At 47.9% G+C, this 23453-nt stretch overlaps 1 protein-coding gene across 7 annotated transcripts in view; it reads right to left on the reverse strand.

The window, feature by feature from the left end:
• Positions 1-23453, reverse strand: part of LOC135532134 (junctophilin-1-like) — a 95503-nt gene that overhangs the window by 68976 nt on the left and 3074 nt on the right. For 6 of the 7 annotated variants that reach the window (XR_010454296.1, XR_010454295.1, XM_064959759.1 and 3 more), the window contains one exon: positions 13752-14520. Coding sequence is in view for 4 of the 7 variants with exons in the window: in XM_064959759.1 (XP_064815831.1) it covers positions 13752-14520 (769 nt within the window). In the remaining 3 variants the exon portion in view is untranslated. Of the gene's footprint in view, positions 1-13751; positions 14521-23453 lie in introns of those variants that run through there. The other variant, XM_064959763.1, reaches the window with a different exon arrangement.

The following is a 23453-nucleotide window of genomic DNA, read 5'->3' on the forward strand; positions in this document are numbered from 1 at the left end:
CACAGCACCTAGAGACAGACCTGGAGCCAGCACTTAGCCACACCACCTAGAGACAGCACCTAGCCACAGAGACCTGGAGCACAGCACAGCACCTAGAGACACCACCTAGCCACAGGACTTAGCCACAGCACCTGGAGCCACAGAGGCACCTGGCCACAGCACCTAGCCACAGCAGACTAGCCACAGCACCTAGCCACAGCACTAGCAGACACACCAGAGAAGCCACACCACCTAGCCAGGAGCACCTAGCCACCACAGCACCTAGCCACAGCACCTGGCCACAGCACCTAGCCACAGCACCTAGATGGAGCACCTAGGCCACACCACCTAGCCACAGCACCTGGACAGTAGACCACCTAGCCACAGATGGAGCCACAGCACCTAGATGGAGTAGACAGCACCAGAGCCACAGCCACCTAGCCACAGAGATGGCCACAGCACCAAGACAGACCACCTGCCATGGCACCTAGCCACAGCAGCAGACACCATGGCCACACCACCTAGCCACAGCACCTAGCCACAGACCTAGACAGCACCTGCCACAGCATCAAGCCACACCACCTAGCCACAGCACCTAGCCAGAGCACTAGCACCGGCCAGAGAGACAGCACCTAGCACCAGCCACAGCACCTAGCCAGTAGCCATAGCCACAGCACCTGGAACAGAGAGCCACAGAGACCAGAGCCACAGCACCTAGCCACAGCACCTAGACCTAGACACAGCACCTAGCCACAGCACCTAGAGAGAGAGACAGAGAGAGAGAGAGCCACAGCACCTAGCCACAGATGGAGCCACAGCACCTAGCCACAGACCTGGGAGACAGGACCACCTAGCCACAGCACACCACCTAGACACCACCTAGCCACAGCACCTAGCCACAGCACCTAGCACAGCACCTGAGCCAGACAGCACCTAGACAGAGCACCTAGCCACAGCACCTGGAGTAGAGACCACCTAGCCACAGCACCTAGCCACAGCAGAGAGACCTAGCCAGAGAGATGGCCACACCACCCTAGGAGACAGATAGCCATACACCTGGGGGAAAAACAGTATTTAGTCAGCCACCAATTGTGCAAGTTCTCCCACCTAGCAAAAAGATGAGACAGCACCTGGCCTATAATTTTCATCATAGGTTCACTTCAACTACTACTAACCAAATGAGGAGTGGCCTAGCCAGTCTCCAGATCTCAACCCTGCCACAAAACCTTTGGAGGGCAGTTGAAAGTCCGTGTTGCCCAGCAACAGCCCCTGGAAAACATCACTGCCACGAGACCCAGATCTGCATGGACAGGAATGGCAACACCACAGACAACACCACCTAGACACACCACCTAGCCACAGCAGCAGACACCACCACCACCTAGTCACAGCACCTAGCCACAGCACCTGGACACACCACCTAGTCACAGCACCTAGCCACAACACCTAGCCACACAACCTAGCCACAGCACCTGGACACAGCACCTAGCCACAGCACCTAGCCACAGCACCTAGACACACCACCTAGCCACAGCACCTAGTCACACCACCCTAGCCACAGCACCTAGCCACACCACCTAGCCACAGCACCTAGACACACCACCTAGCCACAGCAGCAGACAACACCACATAGTCACAGCACCTAGCCACAGCAGCTAGACACACCACCTAGCCACAGCACCTAGCCACACCACCTAGCCACAGCACCTAGCCACACCAACTAGCCACACCAACTAGCCACACCACCTAGTCACAGCACCTAGCCACAGCACCTAGCCACACCACCTAGCCACAGCACCTAGACACACCACCTAGCCACAGCAGCAGACACCCACCACCTAGTCACAGCACCTAAAAACAGCACCTAGACACACCACCACCTAGCCACAGCACCTAGCTACACCACCTAGCCACACCACCTAGCCACACCACCTAGCCACACCACCTAGCAACACCACCCTAGCCACACCACCTAGCCACACCACCTAGCCACAGCAGTTTGCCACAACACCTTGCCACAGCACCTAGCCACAGCACCTAGAACACACCACCTAGCCACAGCACCTGGACACACCACCTAGCCACAGCACCTAGACACACCACCTAGCCACAGCACCTAGCCACAGCACCTAGACACACCACCTAGCCACAGCAGCAGACCCCACCACCTAGTCACAGCACCTAGCCACACCACCTAGCCACAGCACCTAGCCACAGCACCTAGCCACAGCACCTGGACACACCACCTAGCCACAGCACCTAGCCACACCACACTTGCCACAGCACCTAGTCACAGCACCTAGCCACAACACCTAGCCACACCGTGATCAGGGAACTGGACCTAGCCACAGCACCTAGCCACAGCACCTAGCCACACCACCTAGCCGCACCAGCTAGCCACAGCACCTAGACACACCACCGAGCCACAGCAGCAGACCCCACCACCTAGCCACAGCACCTTGCCACAGCACCCAGCCACACCACCTAGTCACAGCACCTAGACACAGCACCTAGCCACAACACCTAGCCACACCACCTAGCCACAGCAGCAGACCCCACCACCTAGTCACAGCACCTAGCCACACCACCTAGACACACCACCTAGCCACAGCACCTAGCCACACCACCTAGTCACAGCACCTAGCCACAGCACCTAGCCACACCACCTAGCCACAGCACCTAGTCACAGCACCTAGCCACAACACATAGCCACACCACCTAGCCACAGTACCTAGACACACCACCTAGCCACAGCACCAGACACCACCACCTAGCCACAGCACCTAGACACACCACCTAGCCACAGCACCTAGCCACACCACCTAGTCACAGCACCTAGACACAGCACCTAGCCACACCACCTAGCCACAGCACCTAGTCACAGCACCTAGCCACAGCACCTAGCCACAACACATAGCCACACCACCTAGACACACCACCTAGCCACACCACCTAGCCACACCACCTAGTCACAGCAGTAGACACCACCACCTAGCCACAACACCTAGCAACAGCACCTAGCCACAGTACCTAGCCACACCACCTAGCCACATCACCTAGCCACAGCACCTAGACACACCACCTAGCCACAGCACCAGACACACCACCTAGTCACAGCACCTAGACACACCACCTAGCCACACCACCTAGACACACCACCTAGCCACACCACCTAGCCACACCACCTAGTCACAGCACCTAGCAGACACCACCACACTAGCCACAACACCTAGCAACAGCACCTAGCCACAGCAACTAGTCACACCACCTAGCCGCACCACCTAGCCACACCCTACCACAGCCGCCACCACCTAGCCACAGCACCTAGACACACCACCGAGCCACAGCAGCAGACACCACCACCTAGCCACAGCACCTAGACACACCACCAAGCCACAGCACCTAGCCACAGCACCTAGACACACCACCTAGCCACATCACTTAGCCACACCACCTAGCCACAGCACCTAGCCACACCACCTAGCCACAGCACCTAGCCACACCACCTAGCCACACCACCTAGCCACATGGAGAGAGAAGAGAGAGAGAAGGAGAGAGAAGAGAGAGAGATGGAGAGATGGAGAGAGAGAGGAGAGAGAAGAGAGAGAGATGGATGGAGAAGAAGAGAGAGATGGAGTAGAGAAGAGAGAGAGATGGAGTAGAGAGGAGAGAGAGAGATGGAGTGGAGAGAAGAGAGAGAGAGATGGAGAGAGAAGAGAGAGAGATGGAGAGAGAAGAGAGAGAGAGATGGAGAGATGGAGAGAGAGATGGAGTAGAGAGAGAGAGAGAGAGAGATGGCGAGAGAAGAGAGAGAGAGATGGAGTAGAGAGAAGAGAGAGAGAGATGGCGAGAGAAGAGAGAGAGAGATGGAGTAGAGAGAAGAGAGAGAGAGATGGCGAGAGAAGAGATGGAGAGAGATGGAGTAGAGAGGAGAGAGAGAGAGAGATGGAGTAGAGAGGAGAGAGAGAGATGGAGTAGAGGGAGAGAGAGAGATGGAGTAGAGAGGAGAGAGAGAGAGGGAGTAGAGAGGAGAGAGAGTAGAGAGAGGGAGTAGAGAGGAGAGAGAGATGGAGTAGAGAGAGAGAGAGAGAGATGGAGTAGAGAGGAGAGAGAGATGGAGTAGAGAGGAGAGAGAGAGATGGAGTAGAGAGGAGAGAGAGAGATGGAGTAGAGAGGAGAGAGAGAGATGGAGTAGAGGAGGAGAGAGATGGGTAGAGAGGAGAGAGAGATGGAGTAGAGAGGAGAGAGAGAGATGGAGTAGAGAGGAGAGAGAGAGATGGAGTAGGAGAGGAGAGAGATGGAGTAGATGGAGATGAGAGATGGAGAGAGAGAGATGGAGATGGAGAGAGGAGAGAGAGATGGAGTAGAGAGGAGAGAGAGAGAGAGGAGTAGAGAAGAGAGAGAGAGATGGAGTAGAGAGGAGAGAGAGATGGAGTAGAGAGGAGAGAGATGGAGTAGAGATGGAGAGAGAGAGATGGAGATGGAGAGAGGAGAGAGAGATGGAGTAGAGAGAGATGAGAGATGGAGTAGAGAGGAGAGAGATGGAGTAGAGAGGAGAGAGAGATGGAGTAGAGAGGAGAGAGAGATGGAGTAGAGAGGAGAGAGAGATGAGAGAGATGGAGAGAGAGGAGAGAGAGAGAGAGAGATGGAGTAGAGAGGAGAGAGAGATGGAGAGAGGAGAGAGAGATGGAGTAGAGAGGAGAGAGAGAGAGAGAGAGAGAAGAGAGAGAGAGATGGAGTAGAGAGGAGAGAGAGAGAGAGAGAGAGAAGAGAGAGAGAGATGGAGTAGAGAGGAGAGAGAGATATATACTGTGGGGGAAAAAGTATTTAGTCAGCCACCAATTGTGCAAGTTCTCCCACTCAAAAAGATGAGAGAGGCCTATAATTTTCATCATAGGTTCACTTCAACTACTACTAACCAAATGAGGAGTGGCCTAGCCAGTCTCCAGATCTCAACCCTGTAGAAAATCTTTGGAGGGAGTTGAAAGTCCGTGTTGCCCAGCAACAGCCCCAAAACATCACTGCTCGAGAGGAGATCTGCATGGAGGAATGGGCCAAATACCAGCAACAGTATGTGAAAACCTTGTGAAGACTTACAGAAAACGTTTGACCTCTGTCAGTGCCAACAAAGGGTATATAACAAAGTATCGAGATAAACTTTTGTTATTAACCAAATACTTATTTTACACTATAATTTGCAAATAAATTCATAAAAAAATTCTACAATCTCATTTTCTGGATTTTTTTTTCTCATTTTGTCTGTCATAGTTGAAGTGTACCTATGATGAAAATCACAGGCCTCTCTCATCTTTTTAAGTTGGAGAACTTGCACAATTGGTGGCTGACTAAATACTTTTTGCCCCACTGTAAATCTGTTTCTCTCTCTGCAACTCTCTCTTCTACTCTTGAATGAGATGAATGCCAGCCAGGACAGCAGTACTCAGTTATCTCTGACACACACACACACACACACACACACACACACACACACACACACACACACACACACACACACACACACACTGATAGTGGAAGCTGGCACCACAGGGGCTTCTACACCAGCATCATTCTAGCTCTCAATCGATTGGTTGATCAACACCATGAGGTCATCCGCTCTTCCCCAGGGGCTGATGGGACGGCTCGTCTAGGCCTGCTTCCTCACAGAGGGGATGTGTGTGTGTGTGTGTCTACCTCCCTTCCCTCTCTATCTCTCTTCCCTCTCTTCCCTCTCTACCTCACTTCCCTCTCTACCTCTCTTCCCTCTCTACCTCTCGTCCCTCTCTACCTCTCTACCTCTCTTCCCTCTCTACCTCTCTTCCCTCTCTACCTCTCTTCCCTCTCTACCTCTCTTCCCTCTCTTCCCTCTCTACCTCTCTACCTCTCTTCCCTCTCTACCTCTCTACCTCTCTTCCCTCTCTTCCCTCTCTACCTCTCTACCTCTCTTCCCTCTCTACCTCTCTACCTCTCTTCCCTCTCTTCCCTCTTTACCGCTCTACCTCTCTTCCCTCTCTACCTCTCTTCCCTCTCTTCCCTCTCTACCTCTCTACCTCTCTTCCCTCTCTACCTCTCTTCCCTCTCTTCCCTCTCTACCTCTCTACCTCTCTTCCCTCTCTACCTCTCTACCTCTCTTCCCTCTCTACCTCTCTACCTCTCTACCTCTCTTCCCTCTTTACCGCTCTACCTCTCTTCCCTCTCTACCTCTCTACCTCTCTTCCCTCTCTACCTCTCTTCCCTCTCTTCCTCTCTACCTCTCTACCTCTCTTCCCTCTCTACCTCTCTACCTCTCTTCCCTCTCTACCTCTCTACCTCTCTTCCCTCTCTTCCCTCTCTTCCCTCTCTACCTCTCTTCCCTCTCTACCTCTCTACCTCTCTTCCCTCTCTTCCCTCTCTACCTCTCTACCTCTCTTCCCTCTCTACCTCTCTACCTCTCTTCCCTCTCTTCCCTCTCTTCCCTCTCTACCTCTCTACCTCTCTTCCCTCTCTTCCCTCTCTTCCCTCTCTACCTCTCTACCTCTCTTCCCTCTCTACCTCTCTTCCCTCTCTACCTCTCTACCTCTACCTCTCTTCCCTCTCTACCTCTCTTCCCTCTCTACCTCTCTTCCCTCTCTTCCCTCTCTTCCCTCTCTACCTCTCTTCCCTCTCTACCTTCTCTTCCCTCTCTACCTCTCTACCTCTCTACCTCTCTTCCCTCTCTACCCTCTCTTCCCTCTCTACCTCTCTTCCCTCTCTTCCCTCTCTACCTCTCTTCCCTCTCTTCCCTCTCTTCCCTCTCTACCCTCTCTTCTCTCTTCCCTCTCTACCTCTCTTCCCTCTCTACCTCTCTTCCCTCTCTACCTCTCTTCCCTCTCTACCCTCTCTACCTCTCTTCCCTCTCTACCTCTCGTCCCTCTCTACCTCTCTTCCTCTCTCTGGATCCACTAGGTGCATTGGGGAGATATGCGCTTGTTGGTTGGGTCATTGCAGGTCAATGAAACCAGATCACATGACCTCTATTGATCAATAAAACCACATCTCTGTCAGCTAGCTACTACACAATGATGTGTACAGACCCACTAACCAGCCACAGTGTTTATAAAGCCTGGTTATAACACTCTGTCAGCTAGCTACTGCATAATGATGTTTACAGAACCACTAACCAGCCACAGGGTTTATAAAGGCTGGTTATAACACTGAAGAACATCACAAAGCTAGTTTATAACATGCTTATAAGCAGAACTGGAAAACCCATAGTCTGGGGCCCAGAGTTTTTCCCGGTTGATGTCAGTCAGAAGAAAATGTGTGTTCGGTAAGTCGAAAGGGAAGAGTGTAAAATCCAAGACAAATGACTTCAGGATTGTCATTCAATAAAGAGTAAAAAAGAAGAAGAAGAAAGCCTAGAAGCAATAAATACAGTTCGAGGTCGATGCCCCTGCAGAAATTCAAAAAAAAAAACATTCCCATAAAAATCTGTCAATATAAACTAGAGATGTTTTTGTTTTTTGGCATCGAACGCATCTCAATGCACCACATCCTCCGCAAGCCGATGTCACACTTCAGCATCTGTTATGGAAGGTGACCGAGCTAGAGAGTGGTGTTTGTCAGGCCATGAGGCATCTGCCCGTGAAAGGTGACCGAGCTAGAGAGTGGTGTTTGTCAGACCATGAGGCATCTGCCCGTGAAAGGTGACCGAGCTAGAGAGTGGTGTTTGTCAGACCATGAGGCATCTGCCCGTGAAAGGTGACCGAGCTAGAGAGTGGTGTTTGTCAGACCATGAGGCATCTGCCCGTGAAAGGTGACCGAGCTAGAGAGTGGTGTTTGACAGACCATGAGGCATCTGCCCGTGAAAGGTGACCGAGCTAGAGAGTGGTGTTTGTCAGACCATGAGGCATCTGCCCGTGAAAGGTGACCGAGCTAGAGAGTGGTGTTTGTTTGACCATGAGGCATCTGCCCGTGAAAGGTGACCGAGCTAAGAGAGTGGTGTTTGTCAGACCATGAGGCATCTGCCCGTGAAAGGTGACCGAGCTAGAGAGTGGTGTTTGTCAGACCATGAGGCATCTGCCCGTGAAAGGTGACCGAGCTAGAGAGTGGTGTTTGTCAGACCATGAGGCATCTGCCCGTGAAAGGTGACCGAGCTAGAGAGTGGTGTTTGTCAGACCATGAGGCATCTGCCCGTGAAAGGTGACCGAGCATCTGCCCGTGAGAGAGTGGTGTTTGTCAGACCATGAGGCATCTGCCCGTGAAAGGTGACCGAGCTAGAGAGTGGTGTTTGTCAGACCATGAGGCATCTGCCCGTGAAAGGTGACCGAGCTAGAGAGTGGTGTTTGTCAGACCATGAGGCATCTGCCCGTGAAAGGTGACCGAGCTAGAGAGTGGTGTTTGTCAGACCATGAGGCATCTGCCCGTGAAAGGTGACCGAGCTAGAGAGTGGTGTTTGTCAGACCATGAGGCATCTGCCCGTGAAAGGTGACCGAGCTAGAGAGTGGTGTTTGTCAGACCATGAGGCATCTGCCCGGCATCTGCCCCCGTGAAAGGTGACCGAGCTAAGAGAGTGGTGTTTGTCAGACCATGAGGCATCTGCCCGTGAAAGGTGACCGAGCTAGAGAGTGGTGTTTGTCAGACCATGAGACATCTGCCCGTGAAAGGTGACCGAGCTAGAGAGTGGTGTTTGTCAGACCATGAGACATCTGCCCGTGAAAGGTGACCGAGCTAGAGAGTGGTGTTTGTCAGACCATGAGGCATCTGCCCGTGAAAGGTGACCGAGCTAGAGAGTGGTGTTTGTCAGACCATGAGGCATCTGCCCGTGAAAGGTGACCGAGCTAGAGAGTGGTGTTTGTCAGACCATGAGGCATCTGCCCGTGAAAGGTGACCGAGCTAGAGAGTGGTGTTTGTCAGACCATGAGGCATCTGCCCGTGAAAGGTGACCGAGCTAGAGAGTGGTGTTTGTCAGACCATGAGGCATCTGCCCGTGAAAGGTGACCGAGCTAGAGAGTGGTGTTTGTCAGACCATGAGGCATCTGCCCGTGAAAGGTGATCTGCCCGTGAAAGGTGACCGAGCTAGAGAGTGGTGTTTGTCAGACCATGAGGCATCTGCCCGTGAAAGGTGACCGAGCTAGAGAGTGGTGTTTGTCAGACCATGAGGCATCTGCCCGTGAAAGGTGACCGAGCTAGAGAGTGGTGTTTGTCAGACCATGAGGCATCTGCCCGTGAAAGGTGACCGAGCTAGAGAGTGGTGTTTGTCAGACCATGAGGCATCTGTCACAAAATCTTCTGTAGCGTCTGAACGGTATGACCCCCTCTGATGAAAGGTGTTGCGGTTGTTTACGTCAGGGTTATACAGCCAATCGCTGACTTACGTCAGGGTTATACAGCCAATCACGGACTTACGTCAGGGTTATACAGCCAATCACAGACTTACTTCAGGGTTATACAGCCAATCACGGACTTACGTCAGGGTTATACAGCCAATCACGGACATACGTCAGGGTTATACAGCCAATCGCTGACTTACGTCAGGGTTATACAGCCAACTTACGTCAGCCAATGGACTTACGTCAGCTGACTTACGTCAGGGTTATACAGCCAATCGCTGCTGGATAAAACTTTGTGGAATAATGCAAATCTATGGAAATAATACACTTTCTGTCACAGGACAAATAATAAATTCAGGAAGCCCAATCGATTGTGAGATAAGGATCTCGGATATAAAGAGGGATTTTATTTTCAATACGTCCTGTAGTTCTGTCTCTTTCCTTAAATAAACTCATCCACAAAAATGTTTCCAACACACACACTTTCTTAGTATCTTGTTTACTCTTTCCCAAGCACCCCTTCTTCGTATCTTGTTTACTCTTTCTCACGCACCCCTTCTTCGTATCTTGTTTACTCTTTCTCACGCACCCCTTCTTCGTATCTTGTTTACTCTTTCTCACGCACCCTTCTTCGTATCTTGTTTACTCTTTCTCACAAACTCCTTCTTCATATCTTGTTTACTCTTTCTCACGCACCCCTTCTTCGTATCTTGTTTACTCTTTCCCACTCACCCCTTCTTCGTATCTTGTTTACTCTTTCCCAAGCACCCTTCTTCTTCGTATCTTGTTTACTCTTTCCCACGCACCCCTTCTTCGTATCTTGTTTACTCTTTCTCACGCACCCCTTCTTCGTATCTTGTTTACTCTTTCTCACGCACCCCTTCTTCGTATCTTGTTTACTCTTTCTCACGCACCCCTTCTTCGTATCTTGTTTACTCTTTCTCTTCGTATCTTGTTTACACCCCTTCTTCGTATCTTGTTTACTCTTTCTCACGCACCCCTTCTTCGTATCTTGTTTACTCTTTCTCACGCACCCCTTCTTCGTATCTTGTTTACTCTTTCTCACGCACCGCTTCTTCGTATCTTGTTTACTCTTTCTCACGCACCCCTTCTTCGTATCTTGTTTACTCTTTCTCACGCACCCCTTCTTCGTATCTTGTTTACTCTTTCCCAAGCACCCCTTCTTCGTATCTTGTTTACTCTTTCTCACGCACCCCTTCTTCGTATCTTGTTTACTCTTTCTCACGCACCGCTTCTTCGTATCTTGTTTACTCTTTCTCACGCACCCCTTCTTCGTATCTTGTTTACTCTTTCCCAAGCACCCCTTCTTCGTATCTTGTTTACTCTTTCTCACAAACTCCTTCTTCGTATCTTGTTTACTCTGTCTCAGCAGTCAACAGAGTGTTTCCTACAAATGGCAGCAGGGTTTAGCAATTCTCTAGAGAGTTGTTTTGTAATAAAAAATCCTTCCAAAAATAAATGTGACCTTTCTTTAACTCGGCAAGTCAGTTAAGGCGAAATTCTTATTTATAATGACGGCCTACCCCGGCCAAAACCGTAACCAGGACGACTGGGCCAATTGTGTGCCACCCTAAGGAACTCCCAATCGAGAACGGATGTGATGCAACCTGGATTCGAACCAGGGACTGTGCCACCCGGGATCCCACTAGAGCAAAGATATACATATCAGAAGGAGCTGTCAGGATATTACATATAATACAGTATGGACAGCAGTAGTTATATAGGATGAGCTGTGTCCAGAATGCAGTAGAGAGTAGTCTGAATACAGTAGAGAGGAATCAGAATACAGTAGAGAGGAATCAGAATACAGTAGAGAGTAATCAGAATACAGTAGAGAGTAGTCTGAATACAGTAGAGAGGAATCAGAATACAGTAGAGAGGAATCAGAATACAGTAGAGAATAATCAGAATACAGTAGAGAATAATCAGAATACAGTAGTGATTTCCATATATAGTGCCTTACCATATACCAGAGCATATAGGGGGCTACATACAGAATAGTGAGTGCCACTTGGGCAGTTCACCTGACCCCCCCACCCCCACCCCCCCTCTGGATGCCTGTTCTGATCAGAACAGTGCTGAATGCTTGGCAGTGTGTGTCTATCGTCACGGTATGTCTTTATTACACACTGTACAGGCTCTGGGAGCATCTGAGATATGGACAGAGAGCAGAGATCACACACACACACACACACACACACACACACATACACACACACATACACACACAGAGACACACAAACACACACACACACACACACACACACACACACACACACACACACACACACACCAACACTCACACACACAAACACACACACACACACACACGAACAAACACTCACACACACACACAAGCACACACTCACACACACACACACACACACTGAAGGCTGATCATAAATGCCCAGGACAAGCAGCAGTAAACTGCTCTCTGTGATCTCACACAAACTGGCAAGTGTCTTCACTGACATTTTCAACATGTCCCTGATTGAGTCTGTAATACCAACATGTTTAAAGCAGACCACCATAGTCCCTGTGCCCAAGAACACCAAGGCAACCTGCCTAAATGACTACAGACCCGTAGCACTCACGTCTGTAGCCATGAAGTGCTTTGAAAGGCTGGTAATGGCTCACATCAACACCATCATCCCAGAAACTCTAGACCCATTCCAATTTGCATACCTCCCCAACAGATCCACAGATGATGCAATCTCTATTACACTCCACACTGCCCTTTCCCACCTGGACAACAGGAACACCTATGTGAGAATGCTACTTGTTGACTACGGCTCAGCGTTCAACACCATAGTACCCACGAAGCTCATCACTAAGCTAAGGACCCTGGGACTGAACACCTCCCTCTGCAACTGGATCCTGGACTTCCTGACGGGCCACCCCCAGGTGGTGAGGGTAGGCAACAACACATCCGACACGCTGATCCTCAACACCCCTCAGGGTGCTCAGCCCTATCCTGTACTCTCTGTTCACTCATGACAACTGCGTGGCCAGGCACGACTCCAACACTGTCATTAAGTTTGCCGACGACACAACAGTGGTGATCACCGACAACAACGAGACAGCCTATAGGGAGGAGGTCAGAGACCTGGCCTTGTGGTGCCAGGACAACAACCTCCAGCCACCCTAGTCATAGACTGTTCTCTCTGCTACCGCACGGCGAGAGGTTCCGGAGCGCCAAGTGTAGGTCCAATAGACTTCTAAACAGATTCCACCACCAAGCTATAAGCCTCCTGAACATCTAATCAAATGGCTACACTGTCTATTTGCATTGCCCCCCTCCCCCCCCCCCCCTCTCGACACCACTGCCACTCTCTGTTATCATCTATACATAGTCACTTAATAACTCTACCTACATGTACATACTACCTCAACTAACCAATGCCACCGCACATTGACTCTGTACTGTAACACCCTGTATATAGCCTCCACATTGACTCTATACTGTAACACCCTGTATATAGCCTCCACATTGACTCTGTACTGTAACACCCTGTATATAGCCTCCACATTGACTCTGTACTGGTACCCCCTGTATATAGCCTCCACATTGACTCTGTACTGTAACACCCTGTATATAGCCTCCACATTGACTCTGTACCGTAATACCCTGTATATAGTCTCCACATTGACTCTGTACTGTAACACCCTGTATATAGCCTCCACATTGACTCTGTACCGTAATACCCTGTATATAGTCTCCACATTGACTCTGTACTGTAACACCCTGTATATAGCCTCCACATTGACTCTGTACCGGTACCCCCTGTATATAGCCTCCACATTGACTCTGTACCGGTACCCCCTGTATATAGCCTCCACATTGACTCTGACCTTACCCCCTGTATATAGCCTCCACATTGACTCTGTACCGTAACACCCTGTATATAGCCTCCACATTGACTCAGTACCGGTACCCCCTGTATATAGTCTCCACATTTCACTGTAAGGTCTACTCGGGCCCATGTGACTAATACAATTTAATTTGATTTGATTTGAAAAGCAGCGATGATGATGAATCAATGTTAGGGCCCACTGTCATAAGTCTCTTGTTACACATCACACACATCACTTCCACCGAGCTGAACTATTCAACTGGAGATCCGTAGCGTGATGCTCCACAGAAATAGCCAGGAGTTATCCAGTAATACTCCACGAGCTGGTTGTACAGCCATACCAGGCACACCAGGCACACCGGGCACACCGTGAATGTAGGAAGGGCCTTTGATCTTGTGGAGTTTGAATGCTGCATAGTAGTTTGTGTATTTACAAGTGTGACACACATTCTCTCATACACATATTCTGTCTCTCACTCAGCCTCTCTCACACACACACACACACACACACACACACACACACACACACACACACACACACACACACACACACACACACACACACACACACACACACACACACACACACACACATACTTCACCAACCTACCTGGAAGCTGCTATTTCCACTTTCGTCCTGGAGGTGGCCCCTGCCCTCCGCGCCCCCTCCACGGCCCGGTCCACCTTCTCTTTGGTTTTGGGGTTCTTTAGCGGGATCAGCTGCTTCCTTATTCCACGAACCAGCAAGTTATTCTTGTACTTCCCTTCTTCCTTGTTCCCCTCGGGAAAGGTGGTGCACCCGTAGCCGTGGCGCTTGTTGTTCAGCCACTCCCCCTCGTACTTCATCCCGTTGGAACGTTCGCTGACGCCGAACCCGTTGCGCTTGTCGTTCTTCCACTCTCCCATGTACGTCTCGATGGTGGTGGCGTCAACGTGATCCTCCAATACCAAGTCGTCTTCCGGCAGCTCTCCGTCGCCCAGGGAGACGGTGGAGTTGGCGTCCGCGTCGGAGGAGCTGATGTGGCTCATAGCGGCGTCGCTGCGTGCCGAACTCCTCTTGCTGGAGATGGATGACTTCGATTCGGACTTGTGTAGCCGACGGAGGCTCCCGAACAGCGAGCCGCGGCGGAACAGACCCTTCTTCTTCCCGGTGACCACTTCGCCGTCCGAGTGGAAGTTGAGGATGAACCCGCCCCGGCCGCCGGTGGGCGTGTCACCCGAGAGGTCCTGGAGCACGGTGCCATTGCTCTGCTCGGAGCGTAGGGACGCTAGAGAGGTGCGGAGTGGAGAGCGGATCACTGTTGCCATGCCGTAGGGAACACTCTGGCGCACGCCATAACCGTGCCGCATCCCGCCCATCCACTGGCCCTGGTATGTACCTGGAGGAGAGAGGACAGTAGAGATGGGGGTGAATAGATTGATTGACTGATTGATTGGTTGATTGGTTGGTTGGTGGGTGGGTGGGTGGGTGGTTGATTGACTGATTAATCAATTGATCGGTTGATTGATTGATTGATTGATTGGTTGATTGACTGATCTTAACAGTATTGTCTAAAAGCCTAAATAAAAGGCACAGAGAGAAACTGGCCCAACGCTCTCAATTAAGGATACTAACGTCCTACAACAACATCAAGCTCATTAGACATTGATTAGATGGGAAAGAAACCCACCTGGTATCATAGATATCATTACATACTGAGACATTGATTAGATGGGAAGGAAAACCATACATCAATATAATATATACATCAATATAATTCAAACAGAACAATGGGAATCTGCAGAAACATAATGTATCCCAAAAAGCACACTATCCCCTACATAGTTCCCTATTTTTAACAGAGCTCTATGAGCGCTGGTCAAAAGTAGTGCACTAAATAGAGAATATGGTTCCATTTGGGGCAGCAGTCAAGCAGGTAGTCTAGTGGTTAGAGTGTAGAGGAGGCAGGTAGTCTAGTAGTTAGAGTGTAGAGGAGGCAGGTAGTCTAGTGGTTAGAGTGTAGAGGAGGCAGGTAGCCTACTGGTTAGAGTGTAGAGGAGGCAGGTAGTCTAGTAGTTAGAGTGTAGAGGAGGCAGGTAGTCTAGTGGTTAGAGTGTAGAGGAGGCAGGTAGTCTAGTAGTTAGAGTGTAGAGGAGGCAGGTAGTCTAGTGGTTAGAGTGTAGAGGAGGCAGGTAGCCTAGTGGTTAGAGTGTAGAGGAGGCAGGGTAGCCTAGTGGTTAGAGTGTAGAGGAGGCAGGTAGCCTAGTGGTTAGAGTGTAGAGGAGGCAGGTAGACTAGTGGTTCGAGTGTAGAGGAGGCAGGTAGATTAGTGGTTAGAGTGTAGAGGAGGCAGGTAGTCTAGTAGTTAGAGTGTAGAGGAGGCAGGGTAGCCTAGTGGTTAGAGTGTAGAGGAGGCAGGTAGTCAAGTGGTTAGAGTGTAGAGGAGGCAGGGTAGCCTAGTGGTTAGAGTGTAGAGGAGGCAGGTAGTCAAGTGGTTAGAGTGTAGAGGAGGCAGGTAGCCTAGTGGTTAGAGTGTAGAGGAGGCAGGTAGACTAGTGGTTCGAGTGTAGAGGAGGCAGGTAGATTAGTGGTTAGAGTGTAGAGGAGGCAGGTAGACTAGTGGTTAGAGTGTAGAGGAGGCAGGTAGCCGAGTGGTCAGAGTGTAGAGGCGGTAGGGTAGACTAGTGGTTAGAGTGTAGAGGAGGCAGGTAGACTAGTGGTTAGAGTGTAGAGGAGGCAGGTAGACTAGTGGTTAGAGTGTAGAGGAGGCAGGTAGGCGAGTGGTCAGGTGTAGAGGGAGCAGGTAGTGGTTAGAGTGTAGAGGAGGCAGGTAGACTAGTGGTTAGAGTGTAGAGGGATCAGGTAGACTAGTGGTCTGAGCGTAGAGGGAGCAGGTAGCCTAGTGGTTAGAGTGTAGAGGAGGCAGGTAGCCTACTGGTTAGAGTGTAGAGGAGGCAGGTAGACTAGTGGTTAGAGTGTAGAGGAGGCAGGGTAGACTAGTGGTTAGAGTGTAGAGGAGGCAGGCAGACTAGTGATTAGAGTGTAGAGGGATCAGGTAGCCCAGAGCGTTGTGCCAGTAACTGAAACGTTGCTAGATTGAATCCCATCTGACAAGGTAAAAACAATCTGTTGTTCTGCCCCTGACTAAAGCAGTTAACCCACTGTTCTCCAACAGGCCGTCATTGTAAACAGTTAACCCACTGTTCTCCAACAGGACGTCATTGTAAACAGTTAACCCACTGTTCTCCAACAGGCCGTCATTGTAAACAGTTAACCCACTGTTCTCCAACAGGACGTCATTCTAAATAGGAATTTGTTCTTATCTGACTTGCCTACTTAAATAAAGTTTAAAGAAGAAGAAGTGTACACTACGTTTTAGGGCTCAAGTCAAAAGTAATGCACTGTGAAGAGAATAGGATGCAATTTGGGCCATTGAGTATTTAGGTTATAATGGGTGGATAGATACCCATAAACCTACAACATCAGTAGCTTGTAAAACAGCTATATTTTGTTTAAATCTGCTGATGTTAAAAGGGATTTATAAATACATTTGATTGATTGTGCACTGCGTGTACAAAACATTTAAGGACACCAATATTGAGTTGCACTCCTTTTGCCCTCAGAACAGCCTCAATTTTGTCGGGGCACGGCTTCTACGAGGTGTTGAAGGCGTTCCACAGGGATGCTGGCCCATATTGACTCCAATGCATCCCACAGTTGTGTCCAAAGGATGACCTTTGGGTGGTGGACCATTCCTGACACAATCAGGGGACTGTTGAGCTTGAAAAACCCAGCAGAGTTGCAGTTCTTGACACCAACCAGCGCCTGGCACCTGCTACCAAACCCCATTCAAAGGCACTGAAATCCTTTGTCTTGCCCATTCACCCTCTGAATGGCACACATACACAATCCATGTCTCAAATGTCTCAAGGCTTAAAATTCCTTCTTTAACCACCGGTCTCCTCCCCTTCATCTACACTGATTGAAGTGGATTTAACAGGTGACATCAATGAGGGATCATACCTGGATTGACCTGGTCAGTCTATGTCATGGAAAGATCAGGTGTTCTTAATGTTTTGTGCACTCAGTGTATCACATAGATATTCATCATGACTGTAAACTGAGCAGCATAGAACAGACCAGGGTGGTGGATACTGCTAGGACTTCAACTGACCCTTCAGACCAGGGTGGTAGATAGTGCTAGGACTTCAACTGATCCTCCAGACCAGGGTGGTGGATACTGCTAGGACTTCAACTGACCCTTCAGACCAGGGTGGTAGATAGTGCTAGGACTTCAACTGACCCTCCAGAACCGGGTGGTGGATACGGCTAGGACTTCAACTGACCCTCCAGACCCGGGTGGTGGATACTGCTAGGACTTCAACTGACCCTCCAGACCAGGGTGGTGGATACTGCTAGGACTTCAACTGACCCTCCAGACCCGGGTGGTAGGTACTGCTAGGACTTCAACTGACCCTCCAGACCAGGGTGGTGGATACTGCTAGGACTTCAACTGACCCTCCAGACCCGGGTGGTAGATACTGCTAGGTCTTCAACTGACCCTCCAGACCAGAGTGGTAGATACTGCTAGGACTTCAACTGACCCTCCAGACCAGGGTGGTAGATACTGCTAGGACTTCAACTGACCCTCCAGACCAGGGTGGTGGATACTGCTAGGTCTTCAACTGACCCTCCAGACCAGGGTGGTGGATACTGCTAGGTCTTCAACTGACCCTCCAGACCAGGGTGGTGGATACGGCTAGGACTTCAACTGACCCTCTGACCCTCCAGACCAGGGTGGTGGTTACTGCTAGGACTTCAACTGATCCTCCAGACCAGGGTGGTAGATACTGCTAGGACTTCAACTGACCCTCTAGACCAGGGTGGTGGTTACTGCTAGGACTTCAACTGATCCTCCAGACCAGGGTGGTAGATACTGCTAGGACTTCAACTGATCCTCCAGACCAGGGTGGTAGATACTGCTAGGACTTCAACTGACCCTCTAGACCAGGGTGGTGGTTACTGCTAGGACTTCAACTGATCCTCCAGACCAGGGTGGTAGATACTGCTAGGACTTCAACTGATCCTCCAGACCAGGGTGGTAGATACTGCTAGGTCTTCAACTGACCCTCCAGACCAGGGTGGTGGATACTGCTAGGACTTCAACTGACCCTCGATCCTGACTAGTCTCCCAGTTCCTGCTGCTGAAAAACATCCCCACAGCATGATCCTGCAAACACCATGCTTCACCGTAGGGATGGTGCCAGGTTTCCTCCAGACGTGATGCTTGGCGTTCAGGCCAAAGAGTTCAATCTTGGTTTCATCAGACCAAAGAGTCTTGTTTCTCATGGTCTTTTGGCAAAATCCAAGAGGGCTGTCATGTGCCTTTTACTGAGGAGTGGCATCCGTCTGGCCACTCGACCATAAAGGCCTGATTGGGAGATGGTCTAGCAGTCAAATCAAATCAGACCTAGATTTGGGTGAAGGTTTTAGCGGTTGGAATATTAGGACAATGGGAGGTTTACAAAGTTGCAGAATGTATATGTGGAGGGGATAATAAAAATTATTTAAAAAATGGAATTAAAAAGTTTCAAAAAATAAAAAAGGCCTGATTGGTGGAGTGCTGCAGAGATTGTTTTTTTAATATATTTTTAACACATTTTTTTGATTACTGCATGATTCCATGTGTTATTTCTTCGTTTGATGTCTTCACTACTTTTCTACAATGTAGAAAATAGTAAAAATAAAGAAAAACCTGTCATTATGCACCAAATCTGTCATTATGGGGTATTGAGATGTCATTAAGGTTGTATTGTGATGTCATTATGGGGTATTGTGATGTCATTATGGGGTATTGTGATGTCATTATGGGGTATTGTGATGTCATTATGGGGTGATGTCATTATGATGTCATGTTATGGGGTTGTGATGTTATTATTGATGTCATTATGGGGTATTGTGATGTCATTATGGGGTATTGTGATGTTAGTATGGGGTATTGTGATGTTATTATTGGGTATTGTGATGTCACTATGGGGTATTGTGATGTCATTATGGGGTATTGTGATGTCATTATGGGGTTGTGATGTTAAATGTATGTAAATGTATTGTGATGTCATTATGGGGTATTGTGATGTTATTATGGGGTATTGTGATGTCATTATGGGGTATTGTGATGTCATTATGGGGTATTGTGATGTCATTATGGGGTATTGTGATGTCATTATGGGGTATTGTGATGTCATTATGGGGTATTGTGATGTCATTATGGGGTATTGTGATGTCATTATGGGGTATTGTGATGTTATTATTGGGTGATGTGTGATGTCATTATGGGGTATTGTGATGTCATTATGGGGTATTGTGATGTCATTATGGGGTATTGTGATGTTATTATGGGGTATTGTGATGTTATTATTGGGTATTGTGATGTCACTATGGGGTATTGTGATGTCATTATGGGGTATTGTGATGTCATTATGGGGTATTGTGATGTTATTATTGGGTATTGTGATGTCACTATGGGGTATTGTGATGTCATTATGGGGTATTGTGATGTCATTATGGGGTATTGTGATGTCACTATGGGGTTTGTGATGTCATTATGGGGTATTGTGATGTCACTATGGGGTTTTGTGATGTCATTATGGGGTGTGATGTCACTATGGGGTTTTGTGATGTCATTATGGGGTATTGTGATGTCATTATGGGGTATTGTGTGTATTGATGAGGGCATTTTTTTATGTCATACATTTTTAGAAAAGGCTGTCAGGGTTGTTACACTATATAGATCACAATGTGTCCATGACTTTATGTCTCTGGGTATTGCTTAGTGATGTCCCTAACATATACTTGGGGGATGAGGTTTGTTTTAATAATATCACATGGCATCAATGGGACTAATGTGACATAGTGAATGATATGCCATAGAGAACACCAGTTAACAACAGAAATCAAGGTCCCGGTTTCCATGTGATGATCTGGGAATAATTATTTGTTTACACAAGTCAGATCTAATCAAATGTTATTAGTCACATGATGAATACAACAGGTGTAGTAGACCTCACAGTGACATGATGAATACAACAGGTGTAGTAGACCTCACAGTGAAATGAGGTGTAGTAGACCTTTGAAATGATGAATACAACAGGTATGTCAGACCTACATTTTTACAACAGGTGTAAACCTCAGGCTGTACAACAGGTGTTAGACCTTACAGTGAAATGATGAATACAGATTACAACAGGTGTATAGACCTTATAGTGAATACAACAGGTGTAGTAGACCTTACACAATACAACAGGTGTGTAGACCTTACAGTGAAATGCTGAATACAACAGGTGTAGTAGACCTTACAGTGAAATGCTGAATACAACAGGTGTAGTAGACCTTTAGGAAATGCTGAATACAACAGGTGTAGTAGACCTTACAGTGAAATGATGAATACAACAGGTGTAAATGTGCTGAATACAACAGGTGTAGTAGATGTGAAATGCTGAATACAACAGGTGTAGTAGACCTTACAGTGAAATGATTAATACAACAGGTGTGTAGACCTTACAGTGATGATGAATACAACAGGTGTTAGACCTTTGAAATGCTGAATACAACAGGTGTTGTAGACCTCACAGTGAAATGCTGAATACAACAGGTGTAGTAGACCTTACAGTGAAATGCTGAATACAACAGGTGTAGTAGACCTTACAGTGAAATGCTGAATACAACAGGTGTTGTAGACCTTACAGTGAGTGATGAATACAACAGGTGTAAATCAGTGAAATGCTGAATACAACAGGTGTAGTAGACCTTACAGTGAAATGCTGAATACAACAGGTGTAGTAGACCTTACAGTGAAATGATGAATACAACAGGTGTAGTAGACCTTATAGTGAAATGCTGAATACAACAGGTGTAGTAGACCTTACAGTGAAATGCTGAATACAACAGGTGTAGTAGACCTTACAGTGAAATGCTGAATACAACAGGTGTAGTAGACCTTACAGTGAAATGCTGAATACAACAGGTGTAGTAGACCTTATAGTGAAATGCTGAATACAACAGGTGTAGTAGACCTTACAGTGAAATGCTGAATACAACAGGTGATGACCTTACAGTGACTGAATACAACAGGTGTAGTAGACCTCACAGTGAAATGCTGAATACAACAGGTGTAGTAGACCTCACAGTGAAATGATGAATACAACAGGTGTAGTAGACCTCACAGTAAAATGTCTGAATACAACAGGTGTAGTAGACCTCACAGTGAAATGCTGAATACAACAGGTGTAGTAGACCTCACAGTGAAATGCTGAATACAACAGGTGTAGTAGACCTTACAGTGAAATGCTGAATACAACAGGTGTAGTAGACCTTACAGTGAAATGCTGAATACAACAGGTGTAGTGACATGAGATGCTGAATACAACAGGTGTAGTAGACCTCACAGTGAAATGCTGAATACAACAGGTGTAGTAGACCTTACAGTGAAATGCTGAATACAACAGGTAGTAGACCTCACAGTGAAATGCTGAATACAACAGTGTAGACAACAGGTGTAGTAGACCTCACAGTGAAATGCTGAATACAACAGGTGTAGTAGACCTTACAGTGAAATGATGAATACAACAGGTGTAGTAGACCTTACAGTGAAATGCTGAATACAACAGGTGTAGTAGACCTCACAGTGAAATGCTGAATACAACAGGTGTAGTAGACCTTACAGTGAAATGCTGAATACAACAGGTGTAGTAGACCTACAACAGTGACATGCTGAATACAACAGGTGTAGTAGACCTTACAGTGAAATGCTGAATACAACAGGTGTAGTAGACCTTACAGTGAAATGCTGAATACAACAGGTGTAGTAGACCTTACAGTGAAATGCTGAATACAACAGGTGTAGTAGACCTTACAGTGAAATGCTGAATACAACAGGTGTAGTAGACCTTACAGTGAAATGCTGAATACAACAGGTGTAGTAGACCTACAGTGAAATACTGAATACAACAGCTGTAGTAGACCTTACAGTGACCAACAGGTCCTTACAGTGAAATGCTGAATACAACAGGTGTAGTAGACCTCACAGTGAAATGCTGAATACAACAGGTGTAGTAGACCTCACAGTGAAATGCTGAATACAACAGGTGTATTAGACCTCACAGTGAAATGCTGAATACAACAGGTGTAGTAGACCTCACAGTGAAATGCTGAATACAACAGGTGTAGTAGACCTTACAGTGAAATGCTGAATACAACAGGTGTAGCAGACCTTACAGTGACATGCTGAATACAACAGGTGTAGTAGACCTTACAGTGACATGCTGAATACAACAGGTGTAGTAGACCTTACAGTGAAATGCTGAATACAACAGGTGTAGTAGACCTCACAGTGAAATGCTGAATACAACAGGTGTAGTAGACCTTACAGTGAAATGCTGAATACAAAATGCTGAATACAACAGGTGTAGTAGACCTTACAGTGAAATGCTGAATACAACAGGTGTAGTAGACCTTACAGTGAAATGCTGAATACAACAGGTGTAGTAGACCTTACAGTGAAATGCTGAATACAACAGGTGTAGTAGACCTCACAGTGAAATGCTGAATACAACAGGTGTAGTAGACCTTACAGTGAAATGCTGAATACAACAGGTGTAGTAGACCTTACAGTGAAATGCTGAATACAACAGGTGTAGTAGACCTCACAGTGAAATGCTGAATACAACAGGTGTAGTAGACCTCACAGTGAAATGCTGAATACAACAGGTGTAGTAGACCTTACAGTGAAATGCTGAATACAACAGGTGTAGTAGACCTCACAGTGAAATGCTGAATACAACAGGTGTAGTAGACCTCACAGTGACATGCTGAATACAACAGGTGTAGTAGACCTTGAAATGCTGAATAGTGAAATGTGAGATGCTGAATACAACAGGTGTAGTAGACCTTACAGTGAAATGCTGAATACAACAGGTGTAGTAGACCTTACAGTGAAATGCTGAATACAACAGGTGTAGTAGACCTCACAGTGAAATGCTGAATACAACAGGTGTAGTAGACCTCACAGTGAAATGCTGAATACAACAGGTGTAGTAGACCTCACAGTGAAATGCTGAATACAACAGGTGTAGTAGACCTTACAGTGAAATGCTGAATACAACAGGTGTAGTAGACCTTACAGTGAAATGCTGAATACAACAGGTGTAGTAGACCTTACAGTGAAATGCTGAATACAACAGGTGTAGTAGACCTTACAGTGAAATGCTGAATACAACAGGTGTAGTAGACCTAAATGCTGAATACAGGTGTAGTAGACCTTACAGTGAAATGCTG

Source organism: Oncorhynchus masou, unplaced genomic scaffold (genome assembly GCF_036934945.1).
Source record: "Oncorhynchus masou masou isolate Uvic2021 unplaced genomic scaffold, UVic_Omas_1.1 unplaced_scaffold_1739, whole genome shotgun sequence".
In the NCBI taxonomy this organism is placed as follows: Eukaryota; Metazoa; Chordata; class Actinopteri; order Salmoniformes; family Salmonidae; genus Oncorhynchus; species Oncorhynchus masou.